Source organism: Hypanus sabinus, chromosome 21 (assembly GCF_030144855.1).
Source record: "Hypanus sabinus isolate sHypSab1 chromosome 21, sHypSab1.hap1, whole genome shotgun sequence".
Taxonomy (NCBI): Eukaryota; Metazoa; Chordata; class Chondrichthyes; order Myliobatiformes; family Dasyatidae; genus Hypanus; species Hypanus sabinus.
In genome coordinates, this window is record NC_082726.1 from 66,557,031 (window position 1) to 66,571,014 (window position 13,984).

The 13,984-nt window shown below is 41.3% G+C and overlaps 1 protein-coding gene across 1 annotated transcript in view; it reads right to left on the reverse strand.

Annotated features, from left to right (window-relative positions):
• Nucleotides 1–4,507: 4,507 nt before the first annotated feature.
• ercc6 (excision repair cross-complementation group 6) overlaps nt 4,508–13,984 on the reverse strand; it is a 92,437-nt gene continuing 82,960 nt past the window's right edge. The window contains exons 18-21 of the mRNA XM_059946779.1: nt 11,104–11,880; nt 9,128–9,320; nt 6,286–6,364; nt 4,508–5,014 (exon numbers count right to left, since the gene is read on the reverse strand). Of these exons, the coding sequence (XP_059802762.1) occupies nt 4,598–5,014; nt 6,286–6,364; nt 9,128–9,320; nt 11,104–11,880 (1,466 nt within the window). The 3' untranslated portion in view covers nt 4,508–4,597. The remainder of the gene's footprint in view (nt 5,015–6,285; nt 6,365–9,127; nt 9,321–11,103; nt 11,881–13,984) is intronic.

Below are 13,984 nucleotides of genomic sequence, written 5' to 3' on the forward strand. Positions count from 1 at the left end.
GCCTACCACTTATTCTTAAACTGTGGCCTCTAGTTCTGGACTCACCCATCAGCAGGAACATGCTTCCTGCCTCCAGTGTGTCCAATTCCTTAATAATCTTATATGTTTCAATCAGATCCCCTCCCACCCTTCTAAATTCCAGTGTATACAAGCCCAGTTGCTCCAGTCTTTCAACATATAACAGTCCTGCCATTCTGGGGATTAACCTTATGAACCTATGCTACACTCCCTCAATAGCAAGAATGTCCTTCCTCAAATTTGGAGACCAAAACTGCATACAATACTCCAGGTGGGGTCTCACCAGGGCCCTGTACAGCTGCAGAAGGACCTCTTTATTCCTATACTCAATTCCTCTTGTTATAAAAGTCAGCATGCCATTAGCTTTCTTCACTGCCTGCTGTACCTGCATGCTTGCTTTCATTGACTGATGTACAAGAACACCTAGATCTCGTTGTACTTCCCCTTTTCCTAACTTGACTCCATTTAAATAGTAATCTGCCTTCCTGTTCTTGCCACCAAAGTGGATAACCTCACATTTATCCACATTAAACTGCATCTGCCATACATTTGCCCACTCACCCAACCTGTCCATCACCCTGCATCCTCCTGACATTTCACACTGCCACCCAGCTTTGTGTCATCAGCAAATCTGCTAATGTTACTTTTAATCCCTTCATCTAAATCATTAATGTATATTGTAAACAGCTGCGGTCCCAGCACCGAACCTTGCGGTACCCCACTGGTCACAGCCTGCCATTCCGAAAGGGACCCGTTAATCGCTACTCTGTTTCCTGTCAGCCAGCCAATTTTTAATCCATGTCAGTACTCTGCCCCAAATACCATGTGCCCTAATTTTGCCCACTAATCTCCTATGTGGGACTTTATCAAAAGCTTTTTGGAAGTCCAGGTACACTACATCCACTGGCTTTCCCTTGTCCACTTTCATAGTTACATCCTCAAAAACTCCAGAAGATTAGTCAAGCATGGTTTTCCCTTCATAAATCCACGCTAATTCGGACTGATCCTTCTACTGCTATCCAAATATGTCGAAATGTCCTCTTTTATAATTGACTCCAGCATCTTTCCCACCACCGACATCAGGCTAACCGGTCTATAATTCTGTTTTCTCTCTCCCTCCTTTCCTGAAAAGTGGGACAACATTAGCCACCCTCCAATCAGCAGGAACTGTTCCTGAATCTATAGAGCATTGGAAAATGATTACCGATGCGTCCATGATTTCTCGAGCCATCTCTTTAAGTATCCTGGGATGCAGACCATCAGGTTCCGGGGACTTATCAGTCTTCAGACTCAACAGTCTATTCAACACCGTTTCTTGCCTAATATAAATTTCCTTCAGTTCATCCTTTACCCTAGTTCCTTTGGCCACTATTACATCTGGGAGATTGTTTGTGTCTTCCCTAATGAAGACAGATCCAAAGTACCTGTTCAACTCATCTGCCATTTTCTTGTTCCCCATAATAAATTCACCCATTTCTGTCATCAATGGCCCAATTTTGGTCTTAACTATTTTTTTGCTATTCACATACCTAAAGAAGCTTTTACTATCCTCCTTTATATTCTTGGCTAGTTTACCTTTGTACCTCATTTTTTCTTGGCATATTGCCTTTTTTGTTATCTTCTGTTGCTCTTTAAAAGTTTCCCAGTCCTCCAGTTTCCCGCTCATCTTTGCTATGTTATACTTCTTCTCTTTTATTTTTATACTGCCCCTTACTTCCCTCGTCAGCCATGGCCACCCCTTACTCCCCTTAGGATCTTTCTTCCTCTTTGGAATGAACCGATCCTGCACCTTCTGCATTATTCCCAGAAACACCTGCCATTGTTGTTCCACTGTCTTCCCTGCTAGGCTATTGTTCCATTGAACTTTGGCCAGCTCCTCCCTCATAGCTCCATAGCTCCCTTTGTTCAACTGTAATACTGACACATCCGATTTTCCCTTCTCCTTCTCAAATTGTAGGTTAAAACATATCATATTATGTTCACTATCTCCTAATGGTTCCTTTACCTCGAGGTCCCTGATCAAATCCGGTTCATTGCACAACACTAAATCTAGAATTGCCTTCTCCCTGGTAGGCTCCAGTACAAGCTGTTCTAAGAATCCATCTTGGAGGCACTCCACAAACTCCCTTTCTTGGGGCCCAGTACCATTCTGATTCTCTCAGTCTACCTGCATGTTGAAATCCCCCATGACAACTGTATCATTAACTTTGCGACATGCCAATTTTAACTCTTCATTCAACTTACACCCTACATTCAGACTGCTGTTTGGGGGCCTGTAGATAACTCCCATTAGGGTCTATCTACCCTTAGAATTTCTCAGTTCTATCCATACTGACTCTACATCCCCTGATTCTATGTCCCCCCTCGCAAGGGACTGAATATCATTCCTCACCAACAGAGCCACTCCACCCCCTCTGCCAGTCAGTCTGTCCTTTCGATAAGATGTATATCCTTGAATATTCATTTCCCAAGCCCTGTCTGCTTGAAGCCATGTCTCAGTTATTCCCACAACATCGTACTTGCCAATTTCCAACTGAGCCTCAAGCTCATCTACTTTATTCCTTATACTTCGTGCATTTATATATAATACTTTTAATTTGTTACTCCCCTCTCCTTTCATATCAATTCCTATTTCACTTGGCCATACTGTATGATCTCTTCTTGAGCTTTCTACTCCATTGATTCTGTTGTCCTTTTTAACTTTTCTTATTTTCACTTTCCCTTTAACTCCATCCTTTTATTTTCAGTTCATCCCCTCCCCCCCACAACTTAGTTTAAACACATCCACGTTGCAGTGGCAAACCTGTCTGCCAGAATGCTGGTCCTCCGCCTATTAAGGTGCAACCCGTCCCTTTTGTACAATTCATCCCTCCCCCAAAACAGATCCCAGTGGTCCAAGAATGTAAATCCTTGCTTCCTGCACCAGTTCCTCAGCCACACATTCAGATCCATTATCTCCCTGTTCCTGCCCTCTCCAGCACGAGGAACTGGAAGCAAACCAGAGATAACCACCCTGGAAGTCCTGCTTTTCAGTCTTCCTCTGAGTTCTCTGAAGTCCCGCTGCAGAATGTCCTTCCTCTTCTTCCCGATGTCATTTGTGCTGATATGCACTACCACTTCCGGCTGTTCACCTTCACCCTTGAGGATTCCCTGCAATCGGTCCATGATGTCCTGGATCCTAGCACCAGGGAGGCAACACACCATCCTTAAATCTCATCCTTAATTCAGATTTCCAACAACTTCAATGATTTAAATCACACAATTCCAACATTGTGTTTTTGCTCTCTGCCTCATTTCATTCCTTCCAACTACAGTTGCTGCAGGCAAATTAGCTGTAGCTAATATGCCAGCCAGCACCAGAACCAACAGATCACAGTTGTTCTGGTCTCTATCCAATCACAGACGTTCCTTTTGACCTCTCCATCCATCACACTTCTTCCCAAACTTTACTGTGTTCTGATGATCTGACACTTTAACTCTTTTGTTCTTTTCATAGATGCTGCCTAATGCCATTCCATAACATTGCTTTTAAAAAAGCCTGAAGGCTTTCTTTAATTTTCATATCTCGATCTACAAGTTTGTTCAAGCTGGCAAAATAGGTCCCATGATATCATACAAGAATTGCTCAAAACTCTATGTACAATACTCTAGCCAACAATCTCGTCAAAACCAAAAACAAACATTCCAGTTGACAATTCATTTGATATTACTGGATTCTTGCTTAACATTTATATATGTAATCGACATATACACAGAACAGTGACTGCACATCGAAAAGCGATTCAGATTGCCAACTTCAAATATCCTGAAGAGATAAGGTGCTACATAAATTCAAGTTTCTCATATTGTTACTGAAATATCTAAACAGAATATTGGTGGTGTGCAAATCGCAACATCTATCTGTTTGAACATTGAAGGAAAACTGGCCACAAGTAATAGCTTCTGTCAGTACAAATGCCAGGGTGAATTATTGGCAGGGAAGTGATCATGGTGTGACACTGAATCTTTGTCCTATATCATTCTTACAAAATCTAGTCTTGTTTTCATTGCAACTTTGGTGGTCCAGGTTTAAAATTTGTAAGTTGATCATCTCTGAATTCACAAAGGTGAGCAAATGGAGATCTAACTTTAGCATATTTAGAATGCAGAGTATCCAGTTGTTAATTATTACTTGTAATATTATCCACATTATTAAGAGTAGTGATTAAATGAGCCAGTGAATTACAATTAGCTTGGGATCATAACTGTAATAAAATGGAAGCTGTCACCGATTTAATTTTAAAGCATGCAGTTTTAGAGCTTTTCCTATTTGAGGTAGGTAGCAATATTTTCTCCAAATTAAATCTCAAAGTTCAACATAAATATTTTTCTTTTACGTAAGTCTATGCAACTGACTGAACTGGAAACATTTCAGTATTATTCCTGCACAAATGAGAACTGAGACAGTTACTGTACCTTGAAGAATATTTTGTTAGCTTTACAAAATCTGTCATGGATAATTTAAACTTTACTCATAAAATTAATTCAAAAGCTGCTACATCGCTGATACAACATACAGCAATAGAATAGGCAAGAACATTCACCGGAAGTCTGGCTTCAGTTTCCAGATTCCGTCCCCTGAGGAACTTCTGTGGAAAGTGCACAAGTTTCGAAGTAATTCTCGGAAAACAACTGTCTGTGTTGACGGTAGCTTGGACTGGAACTCTTGTAACAACTCTGCAGTTGTGGCCTGCCCATCGCTACCAGTCTGGAATGCAATAAAGTTCCTCATTTCCACCAACAGATCATCATGCTCAGTCGGAACAGGGGGAGGTGCTGTCTCTGGTTCTGAACTCCCACCAGTCTCAATTGTTTGTGAGAGAGTTGGGTGATTCCTGGCACGCATTTTGGCCAGTAATGAAGACGACGATGGAAGAACATGACCTGCTTCCTCTTCTGTTGCAATGCCACTGAAATGAGATCTGTCAGAATTGTCCTTCTCAGGTACAACAGTGTCCTAACCACAACAAATAAACCCAGAGAAAAAATGTTACTGAAATGATTCACAGCAGTCTTCTTCATTAACAAAGGTTATTCTGTACAGTACAATACAGCTTAATAGAGATAAACCAAGTTAAATATACCTGAACACTTACAGTAGCTATTAAAAAAAAGTTAGAAAATGAAACTACTGATATTAGTTACCCATAGAATTCCTGCCACTGTCTGGAAGGAGTTTATCCATTCTCACTGTGATTTTGTGGGATCCCTCAGGGTGCCCCAGTTTTGCCCCCACCACCCCATATTCCAAAGACATACAGGTTAGTGTAAGTGAGCTGTGGATATGCTATGTTGGTGCTGGAGGCATGGTTACACTTGTGGGCTGCCCCCAGCACATTCTCAGGTAGTGCTGGTCACTGACACAAATGACATGTTTCACTGTATATTTTGCTGTTTCCATGTAGATGTGACAAATGAAGCTAATCTTTAATCTTATCAGTGCATTTGGACATTTAGCTTAGACCAGATCATGGTGGTTGCTGAGTGGTGTAGTTTTCCGGAGGCCCGGCCTGCCACTCTCAGTCAGGAGCTGGGCAGCCCATCAATGCTGCTGAAATGAGATATGGCAAAATTGTCCTTCTCAGGTACAGCAGCATCCTAACAGGTTAATGAGAATTAGTGTGTCATCAACGACACTTGCAAATTTCTAAGGATGCACCGTGGAGAGCATTCTAACTGGTGACATCACCAGTATGGAGGTCACTGCACAGGATTGGAAAAAAGCTGCACATGTTGTAAACTCAGCCAGCTCCATCATGAACCCTAGCCTCCCTAGCATCGAGGACATTTTTAAAATGTGATGCCTCAAAAAGGCCGCATCCGTCATTAAGTACCCCCATCACCCAGGACATGCCCTCTTCTCATTGCTAACATAAAGCAGAAAGTATAGCAGCTTGAAGACACACACTCAATGCTTCAGGAACAGTTTCTTCCCTATGCTGGTGATAAATGCTGACATATGCTGGTGATATTAAACCTGATTCTGATGCAGTTAACAACAGACTCTAATGACAGGCAATCTGTCCCTATTATCTTAATTCTCAAGTAATGGCAAGATATCGATTATGCACAGGCTGAAGAGATTTTTAGTTTAATTTGGCATTATGTTTGGCGCAGACATCATGGGCCACAGGACCTGTTCCTGTGCTGTACTGTTTTAATTGCCACCCTAGTGATAGTACGCAAATACTCCCTTACTCATTTTATTAAGTAATTAGTAAAAGTCACCTTGCATTTTGCTGGTGTGGATTTGGAAGCAGGACTGCTGGTTGGGATCAGTGGGTTCTTCTTCTGACCAAATCTTAACCTAGAAGATGAGAAATGGTAATTGATTTTACAAAGGGCAATGTGCATAACGCTCATACAGTATAGCATTAAGACTACAGAGTATAACAGTTTTGCATTAGACTATAGAGAATAACTGTATAGTGTTAGATTACAGAGACTAACAGTATAGTGTTAGAGTATAACAGTATAGTATTAGACTAGAGTATAAATGTACAATGTTTGACTATAGAGTACAACAGTATAGTGTTAGACTACAGAGTATAAAAGTATAGTGTTAAGACTATAGAGTATAACAGTGTAACGTTAGACTATAGAGTATAACTGTATAGTTATACTCTATAGTCTAATGTTAAGGTTATACTCTATGAGGTTCCACATGGTAGGCTTATTCAGAAAGTCAGAAGACAGGGGATCCAGGGAAGTTTGGCCAGGTGGATTCAGAATTGGCTTGCCTGCAGAAGGCAGAGGGTCGCGGTGGAGGGAGTACATTTGGATTGGAGGTTTGTGACTACTAGTGTCCCACAAGGATCTGTTCTGGGACCTCTACTTTTTATGATTTTTATTAACGACCTGGATGTGGGAGTAGAAGGGTGGGTTGGCAAGTTTGCAGATGACACAAAGGTTGGTGGTGTTGTGGACAGTGTAGACGATTGTCGAAGATTGCAGAGAGACATTGATAGGATGAAGAAGTGGGCTGAGAAGTGGCAATTGGAGTTCAACCCAGAGAAGTGTGAGGTGTTACACTTTGGAAGGACAAACTCCAAAGCAGAGTACAAAGTAAATGGCAGGATACATGATAGTGTGGAGGAGCAGAGGGATCTGGGGGTACGTGTCCACAGATCCCTGAAAGTTGCGTCACAGGTAGATAGGGTAGTTAAGAAAGCTTATGGGGGGTAGGCTTTTGTAAGTCGAGGGATAGAGTTTAAGAGTCGCGAGGTAATGATGCAGCTCTAAAAAACTCTGGTTAGGCCACACTTGGAAGTACTGTGTCCTGTTCTGGTCGCCTCAGTATAGCAAGGATGTGGAAGCATTGGAAAGGGTACAGAGGAGATTTACCAGGATGCTGCCTGGTTTAGAGAGTATGCATTATGATCAGAGATTAAGGGAGCTGGGGCTTTACTCTCTGGAGAGGAGGATGAGAGGAGATATGATAGAGATATACAAGATATTAAGAGGAATAGATAGAGTGAACAGCCAGTGCCTCTTCCCCAGGGCACTACTGCTCAATACAAACTCCTTGCAGACAGTGTGGGGAATTGAACCTGGATTGTAAAGTTCTGGTACTGTAAAGCATTGTACTAACCACTACCCTACTGTGCTGCCTCATTCTCTACCTGCTGTCATCCTAATCAAATGGTTGTGAAACTACATCACCACATAAACTACTTAAAAGTAGGATTAAAAATATAATTGGTAGAATTGGATAACATCTATGAGAAAAGTTCAATTAGTTTACTGACTAAAGTAATCTACACGTTAATTTTTCGACATGATTTTCAGTTGCATTTTGTTTTTACATCAATGTTATCAAACAAAGCCAAGAACTGTTTGAGGAGAGTGAGCTATTACCTAGTAGTAGAAGTTGCTTAAATTTCCTCAGATGATCTTGGGCATTTACTTTATTATCTTAAACACTTGAACAGCAGTAAAAATGGAAAGAAGTTGCTTAGGACTGCTCCAACGTTGTAGAACCAAGTACATAAAGTTACTATATTGCTATGCAAAGGCTTATGAGAAACTAGATAATAATGAGAGCCTGGAAGATGTTACTGCAGTTTGGACCCTGGAAGGATTCCAGATCCAACAAAGTGCTGTTTGCTGACAAAGTCTTTAAGCTACTTGGAAAAAAGAAAGCTAAAGAGGAGTGTGAGGACAGAGAGCCTGATACCCTGCCCATTGAGCATCAAATCATACTTCAGGTTGTTTGAAGATTATTTAATTCATTTCCAGCACACAAGTGTAAAGCATAACAAAATAATTGTTACTCCAGCTCTGATGCAGCACAAGAAAACACAGTAAGATAAAGAACACAATAACAACGAAACACAATAAATAAAAATACTGTACAGCGTTCTGGCCAAGAAGATTAGAAGTCAGACTAAGAAAGTTTGGGGGTGGGGGGGGAGAGAAGAGGAAGAAGTACAAGGTAGTAGGTGATAAGTGAAACCAGGGCGGGGGGGAGGGGTGTGAAGTAAAGAGCTGGGAAGTCTATTGGTGAAAATCTCTTGTGTTTTATGAACTAAGTTGCTTTTATCTTCTGGTCATAATGCCGCTGTTCAACAGATTGCTGCTTTTACGTTATGAGAATCTGTTGACCCTTTAGGCCACTGAAGCAGCCTATGCAGCTGGGAATGTAGCCCAACACTAATAGTGCAGGGTGACCAAAGACAGGACATAAACAACTGGCTTTGCTAACGATCCCTATTTCGCCAGACTAATTCTTATTTTTATTAGAGCTAAAAACCAAGTCAAATCTGAAATTCTCCATGTTTATGGGTTGTACAGTGTGTGATAGGTTCCACCGCTCCAACAACTTTGTCTTGAACCTGAACTGGATGGTTGGTTGGTTAGATAATTGGTTACTTTAAGTTACTCTGATGCACGTGAGTTAAGGGAGAACTGAGTGGGAGTGAAGATGGAAATGTGAGAGAATAGGTTATGGAAAATATAATGGAACAAATGGAATGCTCTGAAAGCTGGTATAAACTTGATAGGACAAATAATCCCTCTCTATGTTGTAAGAACAAGGGAAGTATTACACTGTTTGTTGTCAGTAACTTACTTTGGACCAGCAACTGCTCCCGGTGATGGACTGCTACTGTTCCTGGATGAAGAGACAGTCAAACAACGTTGTCTTGATGCCTTCAGTGCTTTCAAAGCATCCTGAGCAACTCGATTAGCCTCTGCTTCAACTAGCACATAATCGGGGTTAGATGATTCCATGATAACATCATGTTTCATCACACTGTGGATTCCTCGAGAAAGCAAGAGAACACTGCAAAATTAAATTCCAATTCCGCACCTGTTTTCATCCTAAGTTAAACTAGTCGAACTGAGAAGGTACAATGGGCTGAATAGCATAATTCTGTTCCTATGACTTCAGCTACCTACTACTTCAGCTTCCAACTTAGGAACAGCTTCTCCCCCTCTGTGATCAGATTTCTGAATGGACAGTGAACACTACCTCACTACTACTTTTCTTTCCTTTTGCACTGCTAATTTTTATACACACACACACAGTGTAATTTATAGCTTTTATTATGTATTATACTGTACTGCTGCTGCAAAACAAGAAATTTCATGACATATGCCAGACATTAAACCTGATTCTGATTCAGATATTATGAACTCATAACACAAATTTTAAGCAGGAAATATATCCCATCTTGCCCCACTTTATATAGTTAATACCTTATTGATTGTCAGTGGATGAGCTTTTGCATACCCATTTGCTGATTCCTGTGATGTGCCTTGAACTGTATGAATCCTTAACGTTGCAGAGAATGGTGCAGTTGGCAAGGATTCTGTACTGTGCAACTGAGCCAAGAAAATTCCCATTGTATTTACCTCCCCACCTCTTTCCATGTCTATTTGAGGTTATTACCATGACCTTTCTATGTCTGATTACTGTATTCTGGTTTTATGGGGAAATTGATGACCCAGTGGAAATATTGTCAATTACATGACCTTGCTTACATTGAACATAGAACAGTACAGGTCCTTCAGCCTATAATGTTGAGCTGACCTTTTAACCGACTTTAAGATCATTCTAACCCTTCCCTCCCACATAGACCCCCAATTTTCTGTCATCCATGTGCCTATCAAAGAGTTTCTTCAATGTTCCTAATGTACCTGCCTCTACCACCACACCTGGCAGGGTGTTCTACGCACTCACCGCTCTGTGTAAAAAAACTTAACTCTGGCACCCCTTCTATACTTCCCTCCAATCACTTTAAAAATTGAGCCCCCTGATATTAGCCACTTCCACCCTGGGGAAAATTTTTTGGCTATCCACTTAATCTATGCCTTTAAATTTGCCCTCCTGCTCAAATAGATCTAATGAAGGTTAAACACTGTGCTAAATAGCACAATTAGGTATCGCACATTGCATTTCCAAGGTACACTCAGTGGCCATTTCACTAGGTACACCTGCTCCTTCCTGCAAATAACAAATCAGCCAATCACATGGCAGCAACTCAATACATAAAACCATGCAGACAAGGTCAACAGGTTCGGTTGTTGTTCAGAACAAACATCAGAATGGGGAAGAAACTGAATCTAAGTGACTTTGATTGTCAGTGCCAGGCAGGGTGATTTGAGTATCTCAGAAACTGCTGATCTCCTGGCATTTTCTTACACAGCAGTCTCTACAGTTTACAGAAAATGGTGCGAGAAGCAAAAATAATCCAGTGAGTGGCAATTCTTTTGGTTACAATATCTTATTAACGAAGGAGGTCAGACTGGTTCAAGCTGACAGGAAGGTTACTGTAACTCAAATAACCACACGTTACAACAGTGGTGTGGAGAAGAGCATCTCTGAATGCACAATATGTGAAACCTTGAAATAGATGGGCTATAACAGCAGAAGACCATAAACATGTACTCAGTGCCACTTTATATGATACAGGAGGTACCTAAATTTTGCCACTGAATATATTTTTTGAAACATTTGATTTCACATTAACATGTAAAAGAAAGCTGTCTACTTAATGTTATTTTTGTGAAGACGCCAAACAAAGTTTAAATGACCAAAATTACCAGACTTTTTGAAGAGTTTTTCCAACACATAGTCATCACTCTGTCTGCGCATTTCCTTCTCTTTCTGCTCTTCTTCAGAGTCTCTCTTTTTAAATTTCTGCCTCCGTACCAGGTGTGGAATGAGCTCACCTTCGAAGTAGGCACCGTTGCGGTGCTTGTGTTTTCTGCGCTTGTGCTTATCTTTATGTCCACAGTCTGAAAGAGCCCCATCCCGGTCACTCTTTAAGAGCTGATGTTTGGTTTTAGACTGGTGCTTCTGAAGTAGTCTACAACCTTTGCCAGGATCTGTCATATTTTGCAACGTTTCTGAAATTAGGTGATTGCTTTTTCTCACCTCTTCTGACACAGTTTGTCCTGGCTCATCGGAGAGTCCAGCTTCACTGACAGATGCTGGATGCATCATGGGTTTATATTCTGCACAATTAGAATTGCTGCTAGATGTCTCTTGTAGTGGATCAGTGGGTTCACCTCTGTCACAGTTAATATTCAAGCCTTGGTATTCTGTACTTACGCTCATTGGACATTGAGAAAATGTTGTTTCTAGTTTTACCTGAGGCAGAGTTTCAAAACTCTCACAATTATTGCCCTCTTTCAAATCCCTTTGTGAACTATCAGGAAGTCTGTCTGAATCACCTTGGGAAGACGAATGCTGTGACAAATTAAAAGGTATAACTGTATCTGGGTATGACAGAGGGATTTTTTGTTTCTGTGAAGAAGCGAGAATCTTTCCTGGTTTCTTTCTGAGTGGGGTTGGCATTTGAACATCTGACCCCGTGCCTGTCAAAAAGCAAACAGAATGATATAATAGTTGCAGTACTTAATGTACACTCAAAGGCCACCTTATTAGATACAGCTGTACACTTTCTTGTTAATGCAAATGTCTAATCAACCAACCATGTGTCAGCAACTCAATGCATAAAAACAAGCAGATGAGGTCAAGAGGTACAGTTGTCATTCAGAACAAACATCAGAATGTGGAAGAAATGCGATCTAAGTGAATTGGTTCATTTCAGCAGGTCAATTTTGAAGACAGAACATAATATTAATGGTAAGACTCTTGGCAGTGTGGAGGATCAGTGAGATCTTGGGGTCCATGTCCATAGGACCCTCAAAGTTGCTATGCAGGTTGACAGTGTTGTTAAGAAGGTATATGGTGTGTGTTGGCCTTCATCAACCTTGGGACTGTGTTCAAGAGCTGTGAGGTAATCTTATAGTTATATAAGACCTTAGTTAGACCTCACTTGGAGTATTGTGTTCAGTTCTGGTCACCTCACTACAGAAAGCACATGGATACTATAGACTAGTGTACAATGTCCTGTGTATGTTACTCAAAATGGGTTTTTTGGTTTGTTAAGAGTAGGAATGCTTCTTTGTCTGATAAGTGTTTCTCTCACAGTTTTTTTGCTTTATGCTTGTTGATATGGTAATTGTATTCATTTGTTAACCAATGGGGAATGTTATTTTGTCTTGTGAGGCTGGGAACTTGGGGGAGGGGTTTTTTGCGGGCTTTTGGTAGAGAGCCGGGAGGAAGTCGTCGAGGAAGGTGGACTTGCGCTGCACTGCTCGTAAGACCACCGGGCTTGGTCCTAGGTGCGAAGACGTGGAGGTCGGAGGCAAGCGACGAGGGGTCGAATGGTTCAATGTTTGAGCTCCAACGATGTGCACTAAACTGACTGAACTTTATAAGTTGGCGCCTTTTTGTTTTTTTCCCTTGCATATATATTGTATTGCTTAATACTCTTTTAATTTTAGTAAACTCTTTAAAGTGCATTTCATAACGGTATTTGTTGTGGGTTTGATACTGTTGGCGGACGCGAGGCATAAACTCGATTCTCACAGCACCTGCGTGTACGGGAGGTGGGATTGGTGTGTGGCTGGATCTCCTTTTCCCCTAGACATATACCAGCCTGTTGGGTAAGTGTTACACTAGAGTGCAGAGGAAATTTACAAGAACGTTGCCTGAATTGGAGTGTGCCTTATGAGAATAGGTTGAGTGAACTGTGTCTTTTCATCTTAGTGCGACGAAGAATGACAGGTGACCAAATAGAGGTGTACAAGATGATGAGAAGCATTGATCTTGTAGATCTTTACCCAGGGCTTAAATGGTTAACATGAGGGGGCATAGTTTTAAGGTGCTTGGAAGTAAGTACAAGGGGGATATCAGAGGCAAGATTTTTCCATACAGAGTGATGGGTGAACAGAATGCACTGCCAGCGAAGGTGGAAGAGGTGGATACAATGGGTCTTTTAAGAGACTGTTAGATAGGTACATGGAGCTTAGAAAAATAGAGGGCTATGTGGTAGGGAAATTCTAGGCAGCTTCTAGAGTAAGTTACATGGTTGGCACAGTATTGTGGGCTGAAGGGACTGTAATGTGCTGTAGATTTCTATGATTCTATTTCTAAGTGACTTTAACTATGGAATGATTGTTGGTGCCGGGTCGGGGGGGGGGGGGGGGGGTAGTGGTTTGAGTTTCTCGGAAACTGCTGATCTCCTGGGATTTTCTCACACAAAGTCGAGTTTACAGAGAATGGTGCGGGAAAAAACCCCAAAACTAAACAAAACAATCCCGTGAGTGGCAGTTCTGAGGGAGAAAACACCTTGTTAATGAGAGAGGTCATATAAAAATGGCCACACTGGTTCAAGCTGACAGGGGGCCAAAAATAACTCAAATAGCTACATGTTACAACCGCGGTGTGCAGAAGAGCATCTCTGAACACACAATATATCAAACCTTGAAGTGAATGGGCTACAGCAGTAGAAGCCAAACATAAACTCAGTAGCCAGTTTATTATGTACAGATGGTGCCTAATAAGATGGTCAATGAGTATATATATTCTAATGCTTGTCAAAAGTTCCAGCACACCCTTTCTCAATGTTGA